This window comes from Salvelinus fontinalis, chromosome 7, assembly GCF_029448725.1.
Source record: "Salvelinus fontinalis isolate EN_2023a chromosome 7, ASM2944872v1, whole genome shotgun sequence".
Lineage (NCBI taxonomy): Eukaryota > Metazoa > Chordata > Actinopteri > Salmoniformes > Salmonidae > Salvelinus > Salvelinus fontinalis.
In genome coordinates this window covers 812,933-839,348 of record NC_074671.1, presented here as the reverse complement: position 1 = coordinate 839,348, position 26,416 = coordinate 812,933, and the positions used below count along the sequence as shown (strand labels likewise).

Sequence of the window (26,416 nt, the reverse complement as noted above, 5' to 3'; positions counted from 1 at the left end):
TGTTACTACTCTATCTAAACTGTCCAGGATGTTACTACTCTATCTAAACTGTCCAGGGTGTTACTACTCTATCTAAACTCTGAACTCCATCTAAACTCCCGAGCAGTGAATTTAAAACATTTTCAAGCACAAAGACCAGGGACATTTTCCAATGCCTCGCAAATAAGGGCACCTATTGGTAGATGGGTAAAATAAATAAAAAACAGACATTGAATATCCCTTTGACCATGATGTAGTTATAAATTACATTTTGCACGGTGTATCAATACACCCAGACCCTTCCTAACTCAGTTGCCAGAGAGGAAGGACACTGCTGTATCCTGTGTTCCCTAGGTAACCTCAACCTGTATCCTGTGTTCCCTAGGTAACATCTACCTGTATCCTGTGTTCCCTACTTAACCTCTACCTGTATCCTGTGTTCTCTAGGTAACCTCTACCTGTTTCCTGTGTTCCCTAGGTAACCTCTACCTGTATCATGTGTTCCCCAGGTAACCTCTACCTGTATCCTGTGTTCCCTAGGTAACCTCTACCTGTATCCTGTGTTCCCTAGGTAACCTCAACCTGTATCCTGTGTTCCCTAGGTAACCTCAACCTGTATCCTGTGTTCCCTAGGTAACCTAGACCTGTATCCTGTGTTCCCTAGGTAACATCAACCTGTATCCTGTGTTCCCTAGGTAACCTCTACCTGTATCCTGTGTTCCCTAGGTAACCTCTACCTGTATCCTGTGTTCCCTAGGTAACCTCTTCCTGTATCCTGTGTTCCCTAGGTAACCTCTTCCTGTATCATGTGTTCCCTAGGTAACCTCTACCTGTATCCTGTGTTCCCTAGGTAACATCACCCTGTATCCTTTGTTCCCTAGGTAACCTCTACCTGTATCCTGTGTTCTCTAGGTAACCTCTACCTGTATCATGTGTTCCCTAGGTAACATCTACCTGTATCCTGTGTTCCCTAGGTAACCTCTACCTGTATCCTGTGTTCCCTAGGTAACCTCAACCTGTATCCTGTGTTCTCTAGGTAACATCTACCTGTATCATGTGTTCCCTAGGTAACCGCTACCTGTATCCTGTGTTCCCTACTTAACCTCTACCTGTATCCTGTGTTCCCTAGGTAACCTCTACCTGTGTCCTGTGTTCCCTAGGTAACCTCTACCTGTATCCTGTGTTCCCTAGGTAACCTATTCCTGTATCCTGTGTTCCCTAGGTAACCTCTACCTGTATCCTGTGTTCCCTAGGTAACCTCTACCTGTATCCTGTGTTCCCTAGGTAACCTCTACCTGTATCCTGTGTTCCCTAGGTAACCTCTACCTGTATCCTGTGTTCCCTACTTAACCTCTACCTGTATCCTGTGTTCCCTACTTAACCTCTACCTGTATCCTGTGTTCCCTAGGTAACCTCTACCTGTATCCTGTGTTCCCTAGGTAACCTCTACCTGTATCCTGTGTCCCCTAGGTAACCTCTACCTGTATCCTGTGTTCCCTAGGTAATCTCTTCCTGTATCCTGTGTTCCCTAGGTAACCTCAACCTGTATCCTGTGTTCCCTAGGTAACCTCAACCTGTATCCTGTGTTCTCTAGGTAACATCTACCTGTATCATGTGTTCCCTAGGTAACCGCTACCTGTATCCTGTGTTCCCTACTTAACCTCTACCTGTATCCTGTGTTCCCTAGGTAACCTCTACCTGTATCCTGTGTTCCCTAGGTAACCTCTACCTGTATCCTGTGTTCCCTAGGTATACCTCTACCTGTATCCTGTGTTCCCTACTTAACCTCTACCTGTATCCTGTGTTCCCTAGGTAATCTCTTCCTGTATCCTGTGTTCCCTAGGTAACCTCAACCTGTATCCTGTGTTCCCTAGGTAACCTCAACCTGTATCCTGTGTTCTCTAGGTAACATCTACCTGTATCATGTGTTCCCTAGGTAACCTCTACCTGTATCCTGTGTTCCCTAGGTAACCTCTACCTGTATCCTGTGTTCCCTAGGTAACCTCTACCTGTATCCTGTGTTCCCTAGGTAACCTCTACCTGTATCCTGTGTTCCCTACTTAACCTCTACCTGTATCCTGTGTTCCCTACTTAACCTCTACCTGTATCCTGTGTTCCCTACTTAACCTCTACCTGTATCCTGTGTTCCCTAGGTAACCTCTACCTGTATCCTGTGTTCTCTAGGTAACCTCTACCTGTATCCTGTGTTCTCTAGGTAACATCTACCTGTATCATGTGTTCCCTAGGTAACCTCTACCTGTATCCTGTGTTCCCTACTTAACCTCTACCTGTATCCTGTGTTCCCTAGGTAACCTCTACCTGTATCCTGTGTTCCCTAGGTAACCTCAACCTGTATCCTGTGTTCCCTAGGTAACCTCTACCTGTATCCTGTGTTCCCTAGGTAACCCCTACCTGTATCCTGTGTTCCCTAGGTAACCTCAACCTGTATCCTGTGTTCCCTAGGTAACCTCAACCTGTATCCTGTGTTCCCTAGGTAACCTCAACCTGTATCCTGTGTTCCCTAGGTAACCTCAACCTGTATCCTGTGTTCTCTAGGTAACCTCAACCCGTATCCTGTGTTCCCTAGGTAACCTCAACCTGTATCCTGTGTTCCCTAGGTAACATCTACCTGTATCCTGTGTTCCCTACTTAACCTCTACCTGTATCCTGTGTTCTCTAGGTAACCTCTACCTGTATCCTGTGTTCCCTAGGTAACCTCTACCTGTATCATGTGTTCCCTAGGTAACCTCTACATGTATCCTGTGTTCCCTAGGTAACCTCAACCTGTATCCTGTGTTCCCTAGGTAACCTCAACCTGTATCCTGTGTTCCCTAGGTAACCTCAACCTGTATCCTGTGTTCCCTAGGTAACCTCAACCTGTATCCTGTGTTCCCTAGGTAACATCACCATGTATCCTGTGTTCCCTAGGTAACCTCTACCTGTATCCTGTGTTCCCTAGGTAACCTCTACCTGTATCCTGTGTTCCCTAGGTAACCTCAACCTGTATCCTGTGTTCCCTAGGTAACATCACCATGTATCCTGTGTTCCCTAGGTAACCTCTACCTGTATCCTGTGTTCCCTAGGTAACCTCTACCTGTATCCTGTGTTCCCTAGGTAACCTCTACCTGTATCCTGTGTTCCCTAGGTAACCTCTTCCTGTATCATGTGTTCCCTAGGTAACCTCTACCTGTATCCTGTGTTCTCGAGGTAACATCTACCTGTATCCTGTGTTCCCTAGGTAACCTCTACCTGTATCCTGTGTTCCCTAGGTAACCTCAACCTGTATCCTGTGTTCTCTAGGTAACATCTACCTGTATCATGTGTTCCCTAGGTAACCGCTACCTGTATCCTGTGTTCCCTACTTAACCTCTACCTGTATCCTGTGTTCCCTAGGTAACCTCTACCTGTGTCCTGTGTTCCCTAGGTAACCTCTACCTGTATCCTGTGTTCCCTAGGTAACCTATTCCTGTATCCTGTGTTCCCTAGGTAACCTCTACCTGTATCCTGTGTTCCCTAGGTAACCTCTACCTGTATCCTGTGTTCCCTAGGTAACCTCTACCTGTATCCTGTGTTCCCTAGGTAACCTCTACCTGTATCCTGTGTTCCCTAGGTAACCTCTACCTGTATCCTGTGTTCCCTAGGTAACCTCTACCTGTATCCTGTGTTCCCTAGGTAACCTCTACCTGTATCCTGTGTTCCCTAGGTAACCTCTACCTGTATCCTGTGTTCCCTAGGTAACCTCTACCTGTATCCTGTGTTCCCTAGGTAACCTCTACCTGTATCCTGTGTTCCCTAGGTAACCTCTACCTGTATCCTTTGTTCCCTAGGTAACCTCTACCTGTATCCTGTGTTCCCTACTTAACCTCTACCTGTATCCTGTGTTCCCTACTTAACCTCTACCTGTATCCTGTGTTCCCTAGGTAACCTCTACCTGTATCCTGTGTCCCCTACTTATCCTCTACCTGTATCCTGTGTTCCCTAGGTAACCTCTACCTGTATCCTGTGTTCCCTAGGTAATCTCTTCCTGTATCCTGTGTTCCCTAGGTAACCTCAACCTGTATCCTGTGTTCCCTAGGTAACCTCAACCTGTATCCTGTGTTCTCTAGGTAACATCTACCTGTATCATGTGTTCCCTAGGTAACCGCTACCTGTATCCTGTGTTCCCTACTTAACCTCTACCTGTATCCTGTGTTCCCTAGGCAACCTCTACCTGTATCCTGTGTTCCCTAGGTAACCTCTACCTGTATCCTGTGTTCCCTAGGGAACCTCTACCTGTATCCTGTGTTCCCTAGGTAACCTCTACCTGTATCCTGTGTTCCCTAGGTAACCTCTACCTGTATCCTGTGTTCCCTAGGTAACCTCTACCTGTATCCTGTGTTCCCTAGGTAACCTCAACCTGTATCCTGTGTTCCCTAGGTAACCTCTACCTGTATCCTGTGTTCCCTAGGTAACCTCTACCTGTATCCTGTGATCCCTAGGTAACCTCTACCTGTATCCTGTGTTCCCTAGGTAACCTCTACCTGTATCCTGTGATCCCTAGGTAACCTCTACCTGTATCCTGTGTTCCCTACTTAACCTCTACCTGTATCCTGTGTTCCCTAGGTAACCTCTACCTGTATCCTGTGTTCCCTAGGTAACCTCTACCTGTATCCTGTGTCCCCTACTTAACCTCTACCTGTATCCTGTGTTCCCTAGGTAACCTCTACCTGTATCCTGTGTTCCCTAGTTAACCTCTACCTGTATCCTGTGTTCCCTAGGTAATCTCTTCCTGTATCCTGTGTTCCCTAGGTAACCTCAACCTGTATCCTGTGTTCCCTAGGTAACCTCAACCTGTATCCTGTGTTCCCTAGGTAACCTCTACCTGTATCCTGTGTTCCCTAGGTAACCTCAACCTGTATCCTGTGTTCCCTAGGTAACCTCAACCTGTATCCTGTGTTCCCTAGGTAACCTCAACCTGTATCCTGTGTTCCCTAGGTAACCTCAACCTGTATCCTGTGTTCTCTAGTTAACCTCAACCCGTATCCTGTGTTCCCTAGGTAACCTCAACCTGTATCCTGTGTTCCCTAGGTAACATCTACCTGTATCCTGTGTTCCCTACTTAACCTCTACCTGTATCCTGTGTTCTCTAGGTAACCTCTACCTGTATCCTGTGTTCCCTAGGTAACCTCTACCTGTATCATGTGTTCCCTAGGTAACCTCTACATGTATCCTGTGTTCCCTAGGTAACCTCAACCTGTATCCTGTGTTCCCTAGGTAACCTCAACCTATATCCTGTGTTCCCTAGGTAACCTCAACCTGTATCCTGTGTTCCCTAGGTAACCTCAACCTGTATCCTGTGTTCCCTAGGTAACATCACCCTGTATCCTGTGTTCCCTAGGTAACCTCTACCTGTATCCTGTGTTCCCTAGGTAACCTCTACCTGTATCCTGTGTTCCCTAGGTAACCTCTACCTGTATCCTGTGTTCCCTAGGTAACCTCTTCCTGTATCATGTGTTCCCTAGGTAACCTCTACCTGTATCCTGTGTTCTCGAGGTAACATCTACCTGTATCCTGTGTTCCCTAGGTAACCTCTACCTGTATCCTGTGTTCCCTAGGTAACCTCAACCTGTATCCTGTGTTCTCTAGGTAACATCTACCTGTATCATGTGTTCCCTAGGTAACCGCTACCTGTATCCTGTGTTCCCTACTTAACCTCTACCTGTATCCTGTGTTCCCTAGGTAACCTCTACCTGTATCCTGTGTTCCCTAGGTAACCTCTACCTGTATCTTGTGTTCCCTAGGTAACCTATTCCTGTATCCTGTGTTCCCTAGGTAACCTCTACCTGTATCCTGTGTTCCCTAGGTAACCTCTACCTGTATCCTGTGTTCCCTAGGTAACCTCTACCTGTATCCTGTGTTCCCTAGGTAACCTCTACCTGTATCCTGTGTTCCCTACTTAACCTCTACCTGTATCCTGTGTTCCCTAGGTAACCTCTACCTGTATCCTGTGTCCCCTACTTAACCTCTACCTGTATCCTGTGTTCCCTAGGTAACCTCTACCTGTATCCTGTGTTCCCTACTTAACCTCAACCTGTATCCTGTGTCCCCTACTTAACCTCTACCTGTATCCTGTGTTCCCTAGGTAACCTCTACCTGTATCCTGTGTTCCCTAGGTAATCTCTTCCTGTATCCTGCGTTCCCTAGGTAACCTCAACCTGTATCCTGTGTTCCCTAGGTAACCTCAACCTGTATCCTGTGTTCTCTAGGTAACATCTACCTGTATCATGTGTTCCCTAGGTAACCTCTACCTGTATCCTGTGTTCCCTAGGTAACCTCTACCTGTATCCTGTGTTCCCTAGGTAACCTCTACCTGTATCCTGTGTTCCCTAGGTAACCTCTACCTGTATCCTGTGTTCCCTACTTAACCTCTACCTGTATCCTGTGTTCCCTAGGTAACCTCTACCTGTATCCTGTGTCCCCTACTTAACCTCTACCTGTATCCTGTGTTCCCTAGGTAACCTCTACCTGTATCCTGTGTTCCCTACTTAACCTCAACCTGTATCCTGTGTCCCCTACTTAACCTCTACCTGTATCCTGTGTTCCCTAGGTAACCTCTACCTGTATCCTGTGTTCCCTAGGTAATCTCTTCCTGTATCCTGCGTTCCCTAGGTAACCTCAACCTGTATCCTGTGTTCCCTAGGTAACCTCAACCTGTATCCTGTGTTCTCTAGGTAACATCTACCTGTATCATGTGTTCCCTAGGTAACCTCTACCTGTATCATGTGTTCCCTAGGTAACCTCTACCTGTATCCTGTGTTCTCTAGGTAACCTCTACCTGTATCCTGTGTTCCCTACTTAACCTCTACCTGTATCCTGTGTTCCCTAGGTAACCTCTACCTGTATCCTGTGTTCCCTACTTAACCTCTACCTGTATCCTGTGTTCCCTAGGTAACCTCTACCTGTATCCTGTGTTCCCTAGGTAACCGCTACCTGTATCCTGTGTCCCCTACTTAACCTCTACCTGTATCCTGTGTTCCCTACTTAACCTCTACCTGTATCCTGTGTTCCCTAGGTAACCTCTACCTGTATCCTGTGTTCCCTAGGTAACCTATTCCTGTATCCTGTGTTCCCTAGGTAAGCTCTACCTGTATCCTGTGTTCCCTAGGTAACCTCTACCTGTATCCTGTGTTCCCTAGGTAACCTCTACCTGTATCCTGTGTTCCCTAGGTAACCTCTACCTGTATCCTGTGTTCCCTACTTAACCTCTACCTGTATCCTGTGTTCCCTAGGTAACCTCTACCTGTATCCTGTGTTCCCTAGGTAACCTCTACCTGTATCCTGTGTTCCCTAGGTAACATCTACCTGTATCCTGTGTTCCCTAGGTAACCTCAACCTATATCCTGTGTTCCCTAGGTAACCTCAACCTGTATCCTGTGTTCCCTAGGTAACCTCAACCTGTATCCTGTGTTCTCTAGGTAACCTCAACCTGTATCATGTGTTCCCTAGGTAACCTCAACCTGTATGCTGTGTTCTCTAGGTAACCTCTACCTGTATCCTGTGTTCCCTAGGTAACCTCTACCTGTATCATGTGTTCCCTAGGTAACCTCTACCTGTATCCTGTGTTCTCTAGGTAACCTCTACCTGTATCATGTGTTCCCTAGGTAACCTCTACCTGTATCCTGTGTTCCCTACTTAACCTCTACCTGTATCCTATGTTCCCTAGGTAACCTCTACCTGTATCCTGTGTTCCCTAGGTAACCTCTACCTGTATCCTGTGTTCCCTAGGTAACCTCTACCTGTATCCTGTGTTCCCTAGGTAACCTATTCCTGTATCCTGTGTTCCCTAGGTAACCTCTACCTGTATCCTGTGTTCCCTAGGTAACCTCTACCTGTATCCTGTGTTCCCTAGGTAATCTCTTCCTGTATCCTGTGTTCCCTAGGTAACCTCAACCTGTATCCTGTGTTCCCTAGGTAACCTCAACCTGTATCCTGTGTTCTCTAGGTAACATCTACCTGTATCATGTGTTCCCTAGGTAACCGCTACCTGTATCCTGTGTTCCCTACTTAACCTCTACCTGTATCCTGTGTTCCCTAGGTAACCTCTACCTGTATCCTGTGTTCCCTAGGTAACCTCTACCTGTATCCTGTGTTCCCTAGGTATACCTCTACCTGTATCCTGTGTTCCCTAGGTAACCTCTACCTGTATCCTGTGTTCCCTAGGTAACCTCTACCTGTATCCTGTGTTCCCTAGGTAACCTCAACCTGTATCCTGTGTTCCCTAGGTAACCTCTTCCTGTATCCTGTGTTCCCTAGGTAACCTCTACCTGTATCCTGTGTTCCCTAGGTAACCTCTACCTGTATCCTGTGATCCCTAGGTAACCTCTACCTGTATCCTGTGTTCCCTAGGTAACCTCTACCTGTATCCTGTGTTCCCTAGGTAACCTCAACCTGTATCCTGTGTTCCCTAGGTAACCTCTACCTGTATCCTGTGTTCCCTAGGTAACCTCAACCTGTATCCTGTGTTCCCTAGGTAACATCACCCTGTATCCTTTGTTCCCTAGGTAACCTCTACCTGTATCCTGTGTTCCCTAGGTAACCTCTACCTGTATCCTGTGTTCCCTAGGTAACCTCTACCTGTATCCTGTGTTCCCTAGGTAACCTCTTCCTGTATCATGTGTTCCCTAGGTAACCTCTACCTGTATCCTGTGTTCTCGAGGTAACATCTACCTGTATCCTGTGTTCCCTAGGTAACCTCTACCTGTATCATGTGTTCCCTAGGTAACCTATTCCTGTATCCTGTGTTCCCTAGGTAACCTCTACCTGTATCCTGTGTTCCCTAGGTAACCTCTACCTGTATCCTGTGTTCCCTAGGTAACCTCTACCTGTATCCTGTGTTCCCTAGGTAACCTCTACCTGTATCCTGTGTTCCCTACTTAACCTCAACCTGTATCCTGTGTCCCCTACTTAACCTCTACCTGTATCCTGTGTTCCCTAGGTAACCTCTACCTGTATCCTGTGTTCCCTAGGTAACCTCTACCTGTATCCTGTGTTCCCTAGGTAACCTCTACCTGTATCCTGTGTTCCCTAGGTAACCTCTACCTGTATCCTGTGTTCCCTATTTAACCTCTACCTGTATCCTGTGTTCCCTAGGTAACCTCTACCTGTATCCTGTGTCCCCTACTTAACCTCTACCTGTATCCTGTGTTCCCTAGGTAACCTCTACCTGTATCCTGTGTTCCCTAGGTAACCTCAACCTGTATCCTGTGTCCCCTACTTAACCTCTACCTGTATCCTGTGTTCCCTAGGTAACCTCTACCTGTATCCTGTGTTCCCTAGGTAATCTCTTCCTGTATCCTGCGTTCCCTAGGTAACCTCAACCTGTATCCTGTGTTCCCTAGGTAACCTCAACCTGTATCCTGTGTTCTCTAGGTAACATCTACCTGTATCATGTGTTCCCTAGGTAACCGCTACCTGTATCCTGTGTTCCCTACTTAACCTCTACCTGTATCCTGTGTTCCCTAGGTAACCTCTACCTGTATCCTGTGTTCCCTAGGTAACCTCTACCTGTATCCTGTGTTCCCTAGGTAACCTATTCCTGTATCCTGTGTTCCCTAGGTAAGCTCTACCTGTATCCTGTGTTCCCTAGGTAACCTCTACCTGTATCCTGTGTTCTCTAGGTAACCTCTACCTGTATCCTGTGTTCCCTAGGTAACCTCTACCTGTATCCTGTGTTCCCTACTTAACCTCTACCTGTATCCTGTGTTCCCTAGGTAACCTCTACCTGTATCCTGTGTTCCCTAGGTAACCTCTACCTGTATCCTGTGTTCCCTAGGTAACCTCTACCTGTATCCTGTGATCCCTAGGTAACCTCTACCTGTATCCTGTGTTCCCTAGGTAACCTCTACCTGTATCCTGTGTTCCCTAGGTAACCTCTACCTGTATCCTGTGTCCCCTACTTAACCTCTACCTGTATCCTGTGTTCCCTAGGTAACCTCTACCTGTATCCTGTGTTCCCTAGGTAACCTCTACCTGTATCCTGTGTTCCCTAGGTAACCTCAACCTGTATCCTGTGTCCCCTACTTAACCTCTACCTGTATCCTGTGTTCCCTAGGTAACCTCTACCTGTATCCTGTGTTCCCTAGGTAATCTCTTCCTGTATCCTGCGTTCCCTAGGTAACCTCAACCTGTATCCTGTGTTCCCTAGGTAACCTCAACCTGTATCCTGTGTTCTCTAGGTAACATCTACCTGTATCATGTGTTCCCTAGGTAACCGCTACCTGTATCCTGTGTTCCCTACTTAACCTCTACCTGTATCCTGTGTTCCCTAGGTAACCTCTACCTGTATCCTGTGTTCCCTAGGTAACCTCTACCTGTATCCTGTGTTCCCTAGGTAACCTATTCCTGTATCCTGTGTTCCCTAGGTAAGCTCTACCTGTATCCTGTGTTCCCTAGGTAACCTCTACCTGTATCCTGTGTTCCCTAGGTAACCTCTACCTGTATCCTGTGTTCCCTAGGTAACCTCTACCTGTATCCTGTGTTCCCTACTTAACCTCTACCTGTATCCTGTATTCCCTAGGTAACCTCAACCTGTATCCTGTGTTCTCTAGGTACCTCAACCTGTATCATGTGTTCCCTAGGTAACCTCAACCTGTATGCTGTGTTCTCTAGGTAACCTCTACCTGTATCCTGTGTTCCCTAGGTAACCTCTACCTGTATCATGTGTTCCCTAGGTAACCTCTACCTGTATCCTGTGTTCTCTAGGTAACCTCAACCTGTATCATGTGTTCCCTAGGTAACCTCTACCTGTATCCTGTGTTCTCTAGGTAACCTCTACCTGTATCCTGTGTTCCCTAGGTAACCTCTACCTGTATCCTGTGTTCTCTAGGTAACCTCAACCTGTATCCTGTGTTCCCTAGGTAACCTCTACCTGTATCCTGTGTTCTCTAGGTAACCTCTACCTGTATCCTGTGTTCCCTAGGTAACCTCTACCTGTATCCTGTGTTCCCTAGGTAACCTCTACCTGTATCCTGTGTTCTCTAGGTAACCTCAACCTGTATCATGTGTTCCCTAGGTAACCTCTACCTGTATCCTGTGTTCTCTAGGTAACCTCTACCTGTATCCTGTGTTCCCTAGGTAACCTCTACCTGTATCCTGTGTTCTCTAGGTAACCTCAACCTGTATCCTGTGTTCCCTAGGTAACCTCTTCCTGTATCATGTGTTCCCTAGGTAACCTCTACCTGTATCCTGTGTTCTCGAGGTAACATCTACCTGTAACCTGTGTTCCCTAGGTAACCTCTACCTGTATCATGTGTTCCCTAGGTAACCTATTCCTGTATCCTGTGTTCCCTAGGTAACCTCTACCTGTATCCTGTGTTCCCTAGGTAACCTCTACCTGTATCCTGTGTTCCCTAGGTAACCTCTACCTGTATCCTGTGTTCCCTAGGTAACCTCTACCTGTATCCTGTGTTCCCTACTTAACCTCTACCTGTATCCTGTGTTCCCTAGGTAACCTCTACCTGTATCCTGTGTCCCCTACTTAACCTCTACCTGTATCCTGTGTTCCCTAGGTAACCTCTACCTGTATCCTGTGTTCCCTAGGTAACCTCAACCTGTATCCTGTGTCCCCTACTTAACCTCTACCTGTATCCTGTGTTCCCTAGGTAACCTCTACCTGTATCCTGTGTTCCCTAGGTAATCTCTTCCTGTATCCTGCGTTCCCTAGGTAACCTCAACCTGTATCCTGTGTTCCCTAGGTAACCTCAACCTGTATCCTGTGTTCTCTAGGTAACATCTACCTGTATCATGTGTTCCCTAGGTAACCGCTACCTGTATCCTGTGTTCCCTACTTAACCTCTACCTGTATCCTGTGTTCCCTAGGTAACCTCTACCTGTATCCTGTGTTCCCTAGGTAACCTCTACCTGTATCCTGTGTTCCCTAGGTAACCTATTCCTGTATCCTGTGTTCCCTAGGTAAGCTCTACCTGTATCCTGTGTTCCCTAGGTAACCTCTACCTGTATCCTGTGTTCTCTAGGTAACCTCTACCTGTATCCTGTGTTCCCTAGGTAACCTCTACCTGTATCCTGTGTTCCCTACTTAACCTCTACCTGTATCCTGTGTTCCCTAGGTAACCTCTACCTGTATCCTGTGTTCCCTAGGTAACCTCTACCTGTATCCTGTGTTCCCTAGGTAACCTCTACCTGTATCCTGTGATCCCTAGGTAACCTCTACCTGTATCCTGTGTTCCCTAGGTAACCTCTACCTGTATCCTGTGTTCCCTAGGTAACCTCTACCTGTATCCTGTGTCCCCTACTTAACCTCTACCTGTATCCTGTGTTCCCTAGGTAACCTCTACCTGTATCCTGTGTTCCCTAGGTAACCTCTACCTGTATCCTGTGTTCCCTAGGTAACCTCAACCTGTATCCTGTGTCCCCTACTTAACCTCTACCTGTATCCTGTGTTCCCTAGGTAACCTCTACCTGTATCCTGTGTTCCCTAGGTAATCTCTTCCTGTATCCTGCGTTCCCTAGGTAACCTCAACCTGTATCCTGTGTTCCCTAGGTAACCTCAACCTGTATCCTGTGTTCTCTAGGTAACATCTACCTGTATCATGTGTTCCCTAGGTAACCGCTACCTGTATCCTGTGTTCCCTACTTAACCTCTACCTGTATCCTGTGTTCCCTAGGTAACCTCTACCTGTATCCTGTGTTCCCTAGGTAACCTCTACCTGTATCCTGTGTTCCCTAGGTAACCTATTCCTGTATCCTGTGTTCCCTAGGTAAGCTCTACCTGTATCCTGTGTTCCCTAGGTAACCTCTACCTGTATCCTGTGTTCCCTAGGTAACCTCTACCTGTATCCTGTGTTCCCTAGGTAACCTCTACCTGTATCCTGTGTTCCCTACTTAACCTCTACCTGTATCCTGTGTTCCCTAGGTAACCTCAACCTGTATCCTGTGTTCTCTAGGTAACCTCAACCTGTATCATGTGTTCCCTAGGTAACCTCAACCTGTATGCTGTGTTCTCTAGGTAACCTCTACCTGTATCCTGTGTTCCCTAGGTAACCTCTACCTGTATCATGTGTTCCCTAGGTAACCTCTACCTGTATCCTGTGTTCTCTAGGTAACCTCAACCTGTATCCTGTGTTCCCTAGGTAACATCACCCTGTATCCTTTGTTCCCTAGGTAACCTCTACCTGTATCCTGTGTTCCCTAGGTAACCTCTACCTGTATCCTGTGTTCCCTAGGTAACCTCAACCTGTATCCTGTGTTCCCTAGGTAACCTCTTCCTGTATCATGTGTTCCCTAGGTAACCTCTACCTGTATCCTGTGTTCTCGAGGTAACATCTACCTGTATCCTGTGTTCCCTAGGTAACCTCTACCTGTATCATGTGTTCCCTAGGTAACCTATTCCTGTATCCTGTGTTCCCTAGGTAACCTCTACCTGTATCCTGTGTTCCCTAGGTAACCTCTACCTGTATCCTGTGTTCCCTAGGTAACCTCTACCTGTATCCTGTGTTCCCTAGGTAACCTCTACCTGTATCCTGTGTTCCCTACTTAACCTCTACCTGTATCCTGTGTTCCCTAGGTAACCTCTACCTGTATCCTGTGTCCCCTACTTAACCTCTACCTGTATCCTGTGTTCCCTAGGTAACCTCTACCTGTATCCTGTGTTCCCTAGGTAACCTCAACCTGTATCCTGTGTCCCCTACTTAACCTCTACCTGTATCCTGTGTTCCCTAGGTAACCTCTACCTGTATCCTGTGTTCCCTAGGTAATCTCTTCCTGTATCCTGCGTTCCCTAGGTAACCTCAACCTGTATCCTGTGTTCCCTAGGTAACCTCAACCTGTATCCTGTGTTCTCTAGGTAACATCTACCTGTATCATGTGTTCCCTAGGTAACCGCTACCTGTATCCTGTGTTCCCTACTTAACCTCTACCTGTATCCTGTGTTCCCTAGGTAACCTCTACCTGTATCCTGTGTTCCCTAGGTAACCTCTACCTGTATCCTGTGTTCCCTAGGTAACCTATTCCTGTATCCTGTGTTCCCTAGGTAAGCTCTACCTGTATCCTGTGTTCCCTAGGTAACCTCTACCTGTATCCTGTGTTCTCTAGGTAACCTCTACCTGTATCCTGTGTTCCCTAGGTAACCTCTACCTGTATCCTGTGTTCCCTACTTAACCTCTACCTGTATCCTGTGTTCCCTAGGTAACCTCTACCTGTATCCTGTGTTCCCTAGGTAACCTCTACCTGTATCCTGTGTTCCCTAGGTAACCTCTACCTGTATCCTGTGATCCCTAGGTAACCTCTACCTGTATCCTGTGTTCCCTAGGTAACCTCTACCTGTATCCTGTGTTCCCTAGGTAACCTCTACCTGTATCCTGTGTCCCCTACTTAACCTCTACCTGTATCCTGTGTTCCCTAGGTAACCTCTACCTGTATCCTGTGTTCCCTAGGTAACCTCTACCTGTATCCTGTGTTCCCTAGGTAACCTCAACCTGTATCCTGTGTCCCCTACTTAACCTCTACCTGTATCCTGTGTTCCCTAGGTAACCTCTACCTGTATCCTGTGTTCCCTAGGTAATCTCTTCCTGTATCCTGCGTTCCCTAGGTAACCTCAACCTGTATCCTGTGTTCCCTAGGTAACCTCAACCTGTATCCTGTGTTCTCTAGGTAACATCTACCTGTATCATGTGTTCCCTAGGTAACCGCTACCTGTATCCTGTGTTCCCTACTTAACCTCTACCTGTATCCTGTGTTCCCTAGGTAACCTCTACCTGTATCCTGTGTTCCCTAGGTAACCTCTACCTGTATCCTGTGTTCCCTAGGTAACCTATTCCTGTATCCTGTGTTCCCTAGGTAAGCTCTACCTGTATCCTGTGTTCCCTAGGTAACCTCTACCTGTATCCTGTGTTCCCTAGGTAACCTCTACCTGTATCCTGTGTTCCCTAGGTAACCTCTACCTGTATCCTGTGTTCCCTACTTAACCTCTACCTGTATCCTGTGTTCCCTAGGTAACCTCTACCTGTATCCTGTGTTCCCTAGGTAACCTCTACCTGTATCCTGTGTTCCCTAGGTAACCTCTACCTGTATCCTGTGATCCCTAGGTAACCTCTACCTGTATCCTGTGTTCCCTAGGTAACCTCTACCTGTATCCTGTGTTCCCTACTTAACCTCTACCTGTATCCTGTGTTCCCTACTTAACCTCTACCTGTATCCTGTGTTCCCTAGGTAACCTCTACCTGTATCCTGTGTCCCCTACTTAACCTCTACCTGTATCCTGTGTTCCCTACTTAACCTCTACCTGTATCCTGTGTTCCCTAGGTAACCTCTACCTGTATCCTGTGTCCCCTACTTAACCTCTACCTGTATCCTGTGTTCCCTAGGTAACCTCTACCTGTATCCTGTGTTCCCTAGGTAACCTCTACCTGTATCCTGTGTTCCCTAGTTAACCTCTACCTGTATCCTGTGTTCCCTAGGTAATCTCTTCCTGTATCCTGTGTTCCCTAGGTAACCTCAACCTGTATCCTGTGTTCCCTAGGTAACATCTACCTGTATCCTGTGTTCCCTAGGTAACCTCAACCTATATCCTGTGTTCCCTAGGTAACCTCAACCTGTATCCTGTGTTCCCTAGGTAACCTCAACCTGTATCCTGTGTTCTCTAGGTAACCTCAACCTGTATCATGTGTTCCCTAGGTAACCTCAACCTGTATGCTGTGTTCTCTAGGTAACCTCTACCTGTATCCTGTGTTCCCTAGGTAACCTCTACCTGTATCATGTGTTCCCTAGGTAACCTCTACCTGTATCCTGTGTTCTCTAGGTAACCTCAACCTGTATCATGTGTTCCCTAGGTAACCTCTACCTGTATCCTGTGTTCTCTAGGTAACCTCTACCTGTATCCTGTGTTCCCTAGGTAACCTCTACCTGTATCCTGTGTTCTCTAGGTAACCTCAACCTGTATCCTGTGTTCCCTAGGTAACCTCTACCTGTATCCTGTGTTCTCTAGGTAACCTCTACCTGTATCCTGTGTTCCCTAGGTAACCTCTACCTGTATCCTGTGTTCCCTAGGTAACCTCTACCTGTATCCTGTGTTCTCTAGGTAACCTCAACCTGTATCATGTGTTCCCTAGGTAACCTCTACCTGTATCCTGTGTTCTCTAGGTAACCTCTACCTGTATCCTGTGTTCCCTAGGTAACCTCTACCTGTATCCTGTGTTCTCTAGGTAACCTCAACCTGTATCCTGTGTTCCCTAGGTAACCTCTACCTGTATCCTGTGTTCTCTAGGTAACCTCTACCTGTATCCTGTGTTCCCTAGGTAACCTCTACCTGTATCCTGTGTTCCCTAGGTAACCTCTACCTGTATCCTGTGTTCCCTAGGTAACCTCTACCTGTATCCTGTGTTCCCTAGGTAACCTCTACCTTTATCCTGTGTTCCCTAGGTAACCTCTTCCTGTATCCTGTGTTCCCTAGGTAACCTCTACCTGTATCCTGTGTTCTCTAGGTAACCTCAACCTGTATCCTGTGTTCCCTAGGTAACCTCTACCTGTATCATGTGTTCCCTAGGTAACCTGTCCAAGACATGTACCTCAGAGGGTTGGACTGAAATGCACCCACTGGACATCGCCCTGAACTGTGGTTATAACGCCAACAACACTGGAGATGACGTGAGTACAGTCTCCCCCATGCCTCCTGTCTGCTTGTCTGGCACTTACTGAATAATGATGTTTGTCGGAATTTCGGAATCGCTGAGCGCTTAGTGCCTTTTTGAGGTCAGTTCGATTTCATTATTTTTTGTTTTTTTACATTAAACGCAATATGCGTTATGTGAGTTGAATGCTGTTCTGGAGGGCTGAAGCATGCATGAGAGCACCAGCTGTTCCGGAAGACTGTGTTATTACGCTCTCTGCAGCCGATGTGAGCAAGACCTTTAAATAGGTCAACATTCACAAGGCTGCAGGGCCAGACGGATTACCAGCACGTGTACTCAGAGCATGCGCTGACCAACTAGCAAGTGTCTTCACTGACATTTTCAACCTCTCCCTGATCGAGTCTGTAATACCTACATGTTTCAAGAAGACCACCATAGTACCTGTGCCCAAGAAAGCGAAGGTAACCGGGCGAAATGACTACCGCCCCGTAGCACTCACGTCAGTAGCCATGAAGTGCTTTGAAAGGCTGGCCATGGCGCACATCAACAGCATCATCCCGGAAACCCTAGACCCCCTCTAATTTGCATACCGCCCTAACAGATCCATAGATGACACAACCTCAATCGCACTCCACACTGCCCTTTCACACCTGGACAAATATGAACACTTATGTGAGAATGCTATTAATTGACTACAGCTCAGAGTTCAACACCATAGTGCCCACAAAGCTCATCACCAAGCTAAGGACCCTGGGACTAAACACCTCCCTCTGCAACTGGATCCTGGACTTCCTGACGGGCCGCCCCCAGGTGGTAAGGGTCAGTAACAACACATCCGCCACACTGATGCTCAACACTGAGGCCACTCAGGGGTGCGTGCTTAGTCCCATCCTGTACTCCCTGTTCACCCACCACTGCGTGGCCATGCACGACTCCAACACCATCATTAAGTTTGCTGACGACACAACAGTGGTAGACCTGATCACCAACAATGATGAGACAGCCTATAGGGAGGAGGTCAGAGACCTGGCAGTGTGGTGTCAGGACAACAATCTCTCTCTCAATGTGGGCAAGACAAAGGAGCTGATCGTGGACTACAGGAAAAGGAGGGCAGAACAGGCCTCATTAACATCAACGGGGCTGTAGTGGAGCAGGCCGAGAATTTCAAGATCCTTGGTGTCCACATCACCAACAAACTATCATGGTCCAAACACACCAAGACAGTCGTTAAGAGGGCTCGACAACACCTTATCCCCTCAGGAGACTGAAAAGATTTGGCATGGGTCCCCAGAGCCTCAAAAAGTGCTAAAGCTGCACCATCGAGAGCATCCTGACTGGTTGCATCACTGCCTGGTATGTCAACTGCTCGGCATCTGACCGTAAGGCACTACAGAGGGTAGTGCGAACGGCCCAGTACATCACTGGGGCCAAGCTTCCTACCATCCAGGGCCTATATACTAGGTGGAAGGCCCAAAGAGGAAGTCCCCAAAAAATGTCAAAGATTCCAGTCACCCAAGTCACAGACTGGCAAGCGGTACTTGCCGCATGGCAAGCGGTACCGGAGCGCCAAGTCTACAACCAAAATTCTCCTTAATCTCCTTAACAGCTTCTACCCCCAAGCCATAAGACTGGTGAAAAATGTATCAAATGACATTTACATTTAAGTCATTTAGCAGACGCTCTTATCCAGAGCGACTTACAAATTGGATAGTTCATACATATTCATCCTGGTCCCCCCATGGGAATTGAACCCACAACCCTGGCGTTGCAAGCGCCATGCTCTACCAACTGAGCCACACGGGACCACCCGTACTATTCACATTGACACGGCCCCCTACCTTTGTTCTTACACTGTTACTACTGGCTGTTTATTAGCTATGCATAGTCACTTTACCCATACCTACATGTACAAAATAACTTGACTAACCTGTACCCCTACACATTGACTCGGTACCGGTACCCCCTGTATATAGCCTCCACATTGACTCGGTACCGGTACGCTCTGTATATAGTCTCATTACTAACCTGTACCCCTACACATTGACTCGGTACCGGTACCCCCTGTATATAGCCTCATTACTAACCTGTACCCCTGCACATTGACTCAGTACCGGTACCCCCTGTATATAGTCTCATTACTAACCTGTACCCCTACACATTGACTCGGTACCGGTACCCCCTGTACCCCTGTACCCTAACCTGTAACCTGTACCCCTGTATATAGCCTCATTACTAACCTGTACCCCCTGTATATAGCCTCATTACTAACCTGTACCCCCTGTATATAGCCTCATTACTAACCGGTACCCCCTGTATATAGCCTCATTACTAACCGGTACCCCCTGTATATAGCCTCATTACTAACCTGTACCCCCTGTATATAGCCTCATTACTAACCTGTACCCCCTGTATATAGCCTCATTACTAACCCTGTACCCCTGTATATAGCCTCATTACTAACCTGTACCCCCTGTATATAGCCTCATTACTAACCTGTACCCCCTGTATATAGCCTCATTACTAACCTGTACCCCCTGTATATAGCCTCATTACTAACCTGTATATAGCCTCATTACTAACCTGTACCCGCTGTATATAGCCTAATTACTAACCTGTATATAGCCTCATTACTAACCTGTTCCCCTGTATATAGCCTCATTACTAACCTGTACCCGCTGTATATAGCCTAATTACTAACCTGTTCCCCTGTATATAGCCTCATTACTAACCTGTACCCCCTGTATATAGCCTCATTACTAACCTGTACCCCCTGTATATAGCCTCATTACTAACCTGTACCCCCTGTATATAGCCTCATTACTAACCTGTACCCCCTGTATATAGTCTCATTACTAACCGGTACCCCCTGTATATAGTCTCATTACTAACCTGTACCCCTGTATATAGTCTCATTACTAACCGGTACCCCCTGTATATAGCCTCATTACTAACCTGTACCCCTGTATATAGCCTCATTACTAACCTGTACCCCCTGTATATAGCCTCATTACTAACCTGTACCCCCTGTATATAGCCTCATTACTAACCTGTACCCCTGTATATAGCCTCATTACTAACCTGTACCCCTGTATATAGTTTCATTACTAACCTGTACCCCCTGTATATAGCCTCATTACTAACCTGTACCCCTGTATATAGTCTCATTACTAACCGGTACCCCCTGTATATAGCCTCATTACTAACCTGTACCCCCTGTATATAGCCTCATTACTAACCGGTACCCCATGTATATAGCCTCATTACTAACCTGTACCCCCTGTATATAGCCTCATTACTAACCTGTACCCCCTGTATATAGCCTCATTACTAACCTGTACCCCCTGTATATAGCCTCATTACTAACCGGTACCCCCTGTATATAGTCTCATTACTAACCTGTACCCCCTGTATATAGCCTCATTACTAACCTGTACCCCCTGTATATAGCCTCATTACTAACCTGTACCCCTGTATATAGCCTCATTACTAACCTGTACCCCTGTATATAGCCTCATTACTAACCTGTACCCCTGTATATAGCCTCATTACTAACCTGTACCCCCTGTATAAAGCCTCATTACTAACCTGTACCCCCTATATATAGTCTCATTACTAACCTGTACCCCCTGTATATAGTCTCATTACTAACCTGTACCCCCTGTATATAGGCTCATTACTAACCTGTACCCCCTGTATATAGTCTCATTACTAACCTGTACCCCCTGTATATAGTCTCATTACTAACCTGTACCCCCTGTATATAGTCTCATTACTAACCTGTACCCCTGTATATAGTCTCATTACTAACCTGTACCCCCTGTATATAGCCTCATTACTAACCTGTACCCCCTGTATATAGCCTCATTACTAACTCTGTACCGTAATACCCTGTATATAGCCTCATTACTAACCTGTACCCCCTGTATATAGCCTCATTACTAACCTGTACCCCCTGTATATAGTCTCATTACTAACCTGTACCCCCTGTATATAGTCTCATTACTAACCTGTACCCCCTGTATATAGCCTCATTACTAACCGGTACCCCCTGTATATAGTCTCATTACTAACCTGTACCCCCTGTATATAGCCTCATTACTAACCTGTACCCCCTGTATATAGCCTCATTACTAACCTGTACCCCCTGTATATAGCCTCATTACTAACCTGTACCCCCTGTATATAGCCTCATTACTAACCTGTACCCCTGTATATAGCCTCATTACTAACCTGTACCCCTGTATATAGCCTCATTACTAACCTGAACCCCTGTATATAGCCTCATTACTAACCTGTACCCCCTGTATATAGCCTCATTACTAACCTGTACCCCCTGTATATAGTCTCATTACTAACCTGTACCCCCTGTATATAGTCTCATTACTAACCTGTACCCCCTGTATATAGCCTCATTACTAACCTGTACCCCCTGTATATAGCCTCATTACTAACCTGTACCCCCTGTATATAGCCTCATTACTAACCTGTACCCCCTGTATATAGTCTCATTACTAACCTGTACCCCCTGTATATAGTCTCATTACTAACCTGTACCCCCTGTATATAGCCTCATTACTAACCTGTACCCCCTGTATATAGTCTCATTACTAACCTGTACCCCCTGTATATAGTCTCATTACTAACCTGTACCCCCTGTATATAGCCTCATTACTAACCTGTACCCCTGTATATAGTCTCATTACTAACCTGTACCCCCTGTATATAGCCTCATTACTAACCTGTACCCCTGTATATAGCCTCATTACTAACTCTGTACCGTAATACCCTGTATATAGCCTCATTACTAACCTTTACCCCCTGTATATAGCCTCATTACTAACCTGTACCCCCTGTATATAGTCTCATTACTAAACTGTACCCCCTGTATATAGTCTCATTACTAACCTGTACCCCCTGTATATAGCCTCATTACTAACCGGTACCCCCTGTATATAGTCTCATTACTAACCTGTACCCCCTGTATATAGCCTCATTACTAACCTGTACCCCCTGTATATAGCCTCATTACTAACCTGTACCCCCTGTATATAGCCTCATTACTAACCTGTACCCCCTGTATATAGCCTCATTACTAACCTGTACCCCTGTATATAGCCTCATTACTAACCTGTACCCCTGTATATAACCTCATTACTAACCTGTACCCCTGTATATAGCCTCATTACTAACCTGTACCCCTGTATATAGCCTCATTACTAACCTGTACCCCCTGTATATAGCCTCATTACTAACCTGTACCCCCTGTATATAGTCTCATTACTAACCTGTACCCCCTGTATATAGTCTCATTACTAACCTGTACCCCCTGTATATAGCCTCATTACTAACCTGTACCCCCTGTATATAGCCTCATTACTAACCTGTACCCCCTGTATATAGCCTCATTACTAACCGGTACCCCCTGTATATAGTCTCATTACTAACCTGTACCCCCTGTATATAGCCTCATTACTAACCTGTACCCCCTGTATATAGCCTCATTACTAACCTGTACCCCCTGTATATACCCTCATTACTAACCTGTACCCCCTGTATATAGCCTCATTACTAACCTGTACCCCTGTATATAGCCTCATTACTAACCTGTACCCCTGTATATAGCCTCATTACTAACCTGTACCCCTGTATATAGCCTCATTACTAACCTGTACCCCCTGTATATAGCCTCATTACTAACCTGTACCCCCTGTATATAGTCTCATTACTAACCTGTACCCCCTGTATATAGTCTCATTACTAACCTGTACCCCCTGTATATAGCCTCATTTCTAACCTGTACCCCCTGTATATAGTCTCATTACTAACCTGTACCCCCTGTATATAGCCTCATTACTAACCTGTACCCCCTGTATATAGCCTCATTACTAACCTCTACCCCTGTATATAGTCTCATTACTAACCTGTACCCCCTGTATATAGCCTCATTACTAACCTGTACCCCTGTATATAGCCTCATTACTAACTCTGTACCGTAATACCCTGTATATAGCCTCATTACTAACCTTTACCCCCTGTATATAGCCTCATTACTAACCTGTACCCCCTGTATATAGTCTCATTACTAAACTGTACCCCCTGTATATAGTCTCATTACTAACCTGTACCCCCTGTATATAGCCTCATTACTAACCGGTACCCCCTGTATATAGTCTCATTACTAACCTGTACCCCCTGTATATAGCCTCATTACTAACCTGTACCCCCTGTATATAGCCTCATTACTAACCTGTACCCCCTGTATATAGCCTCATTACTAACCTGTACCCCCTGTATATAGCCTCATTACTAACCTGTACCCCTGTATATAGCCTCATTACTAACCTCTACCCCTGTATATAACCTCATTACTAACCTGTACCCCTGTATATAGCCTCATTACTAACCTGTACCCCCTGTATATAGCCTCATTACTAACCTGTACCCCCTGTATATAGTCTCATTACTAACCTGTACCCCCTGTATATAGTCTCATTACTAACCTGTACCCCCTGTATATAGCCTCATTACTAACCTGTACCCCCTGTATATAGTCTCATTACTAACCTGTACCCCCTGTATATAGTCTCATTACTAACCTGTACCCCCTGTATATAGCCTCATTACTAACCTGTACCCCTGTATATAGTCTCATTACTAACCTGTACCCCCTGTATATAGCTTCATTACTAACCTGTACCCCCTGTATATAGCCTCATTACTAACTCTGTACCGTAATACCCTGTATATAGCCTCATTACTAACCTGTACCCCCTGTATATAGCCTCATTACTAACCTGTACCCCCTGTATATAGTCTCATTACTAACCTGTACCCCCTGTATATAGTCTCATTACTAACCTGTACCCCCTGTATATAGCCTCATTACTAACCTGTACCCCCTGTATATAGTCTCATTACTAACCTGTACCCCCTGTATATAGTCTCATTACTAACCTGTACCCCCTGTATATAGCCTCATTACTAACTCTGTACCGTAATACCCTGTATATAGTCTCATTACTAACCTGTACCCCCTGTATATAGCCTCATTACTAACCTGTACCCCCTGTATATAGCCTCATTACTAACCTGTACCCCCTGTATATAGCCTCCACACTGACTCTGTACCGTAACACCCTGTATATAGCCTCCACACTGACTCTGTACCGTAACACCCTGTATATAGCCTCCACACTGACTCTGTACCGTAACACCCTGTATATAGCCTCCACACTGACTCTGTACCGGTACCCCCTGTATATAGCCTCATTACTAACCTGTACCCCCTGTATATAGTCTCATTACTAACCTGTACCCCCTGTATATAGTCTCATTACTAACCTGTACCCCCTGTATATAGCCTCATTACTAACCTGTACCCCTGTATATAGTCTCATTACTAACCTGTACCCCCTGTATATAGCCTCATTACTAACCTGTACCCCCTGTATATAGCCTCATTACTAACTCTGTACCGTAATACCCTGTATATAGCCTCATTACTAACCTGTACCCCCTGTATATAGCCTCATTACTAACCTGTACCCCCTGTATATAGTCTCATTACTAACCTGTACCCCCTGTATATAGTCTCATTACTAACCTGTACCCCCTGTATATAGTCTCATTACTAACCTGTACCCCCTGTATATAGCCTCATTACTAACTCTGTACCGTAATACCCTGTATATAGTCTCATTACTAACCTGTACCCCCTGTATATAGCCTCATTACTAACCTGTACCCCCTGTATATAGCCTCATTACTAACCTGTACCCCCTGTATATAGCCTCCACACTGACTCTGTACCGTAACACCCTGTATATAGCCTCCACACTGACTCTGTACCGTAACACCCTGTATATAGCCTCCACACTGACTCTGTACCGTAACACCCTGTATATAGCCTCCACACTGACTCTGTACCGTAACACCCTGTATATAGCCTCCACACTGACTCTGTACCGTAACAACCTGTATATAGCCTCCACACTGACTCTGTACCGTAACACCCTGTATATAGCCTCTGTATTGTTATTTTTATTGTGTTACTTTTTTTTTATTGACTTTATTTTGTCAATATTATCTTATTCTTTCTTGAACTGCTTTGTTGGTTAAGGGCTTGTAGGTAAGCATTTCACAGTAAGGTCTACACCTGTCCTAGCAGGACAGAGAGAAGAGACAATAAATGACTGTTATCAAGCTGGACAGAGAGTAGAGACTATAAATGACTGTTATCAAGCTGGACAGGGAGAAGAGACTATAAATGACTGTTATCAAGCTGGACAGGGAGAAGAGACTATAAATGACTGTTATCAAGCTGGACAGGGAGAAGAGACTATAAATGACTGTTATCAAGCTGGACAGGGAGAAGAGACTATAAATGACTGTTATCAAGCTGGACAGAGAGAATAGACTATAAATGACTGTTATCAAGCTGGACAGAGAGTAGAGACTATAAATGACTGTTATCTAGCTGGACAGAGTGAAGAGACTATAAATGACTGTTATCAAGCTGGACAGAGTGAAGAGACTATAAATGACTGTTATCAAGCTGGACAGAGTGAAGAGACTATAAATGACTGTTATCAAGCTGGACAGAGTAAAGAGACTATGAATGACTGTTATCAAGCTGGACAGAGTGAAGAGACTATAAATGACTGTTATCAAGCTGGACAGAGTGAAGAGACTATAGATGACTGTTATCAAGCTGGACAGAGTGTAGAGACTATAGATGACTGTTATCAAGCTGGACAGAGTGAAGAGACTATAAATGACTGTTATCAAGCTGGACAGAGTGAAGAGACTATGAATGACTGTTATCAAGCTGGACAGAGTGAAGAGACTATAAATGACTGTTATCAAGCTGGACAGAGTGAAGAGACTATAGATGACTGTTATCAAGCTGGACAGAGTGTAGAGACTATAGATGACTGTTATCAAGCTGGACAGAGAGAATAGACTATAAATGACTGTTATCAAGCTGGACAGAGTGAAGAGACTGTAAATGACTGTTATCAAGCTGGACAGAGTGTAGAGACTATAGATGACTGTTATCAAGCTGGACAGGGAGAAAATACTATAAATGACTGTTATCAAGCTGGACAGGGAGAAGAGACTATAAATGACTGTTATCAAGCTGGACAGAGAGAATAGACTATAAATGACTGTTATCAAGCTGGACAGAGAGTAGAGACTATAAATGACTGTTATCTAGCTGGACAGAGTGAAGAGACTATAAATGACTGTTATCAAGCTGGACAGAGTGAAGAGACTATAAATGACTGTTATCAAGCTGGACAGAGTGAAGAGACTATAAATGACTGTTATCAAGCTGGACAGAGTAAAGAGACTATAAATGACTGTTATCAAGCTGGACAGAGTGAAGAGACTATAAATGACTGTTATCAAGCTGGACAGAGTGAAGAGACTATAGATGACTGTTATCAAGCTGGACAGGGGGAAGAGACTATAAATGACTGTTATCAAGCTGGACAGAGTGAAGAGACTATAAATGACTGTTATCAAGCTGGACAGAGTGAAGAGACTATAAATGACTGTTATCAAGCTGGACAGAGTGAAGAGACTATAAATGACTGTTATCAAGCTGGACAGAGTGAAGAGACTATAAATGACTGTTATCAAGCTGGACAGGGAGAAGAGACTATAAATGACTGTTATCAAGCTGGACAGAGTGAAGAGACTATAGATGACTGTTATCAAGCTGGACAGGGGGAAGAGACTATAGATGACTGTTATCAAGCTGGACAGAGAGAATAGACTATAAATGACTGTTATCAAGCTGGACAGAGAGA

The 26,416-nt window shown here is 45.7% G+C and overlaps 1 protein-coding gene across 2 annotated transcripts in view; it reads left to right on the top strand.

The window, feature by feature from the left end:
- The window catches only part of vipr1b (vasoactive intestinal peptide receptor 1b), a 351,937-nt gene that overhangs the window by 147,008 nt on the left and 178,513 nt on the right, over positions 1 to 26,416 (top strand). For both annotated transcript variants that reach the window (XM_055928148.1, XM_055928149.1), the window contains exon 4: positions 16,517 to 16,617. In XM_055928148.1, coding sequence (XP_055784123.1) covers positions 16,517 to 16,617 — 101 coding nt within the window. The remainder of the gene's footprint in view (positions 1 to 16,516; positions 16,618 to 26,416) is intronic.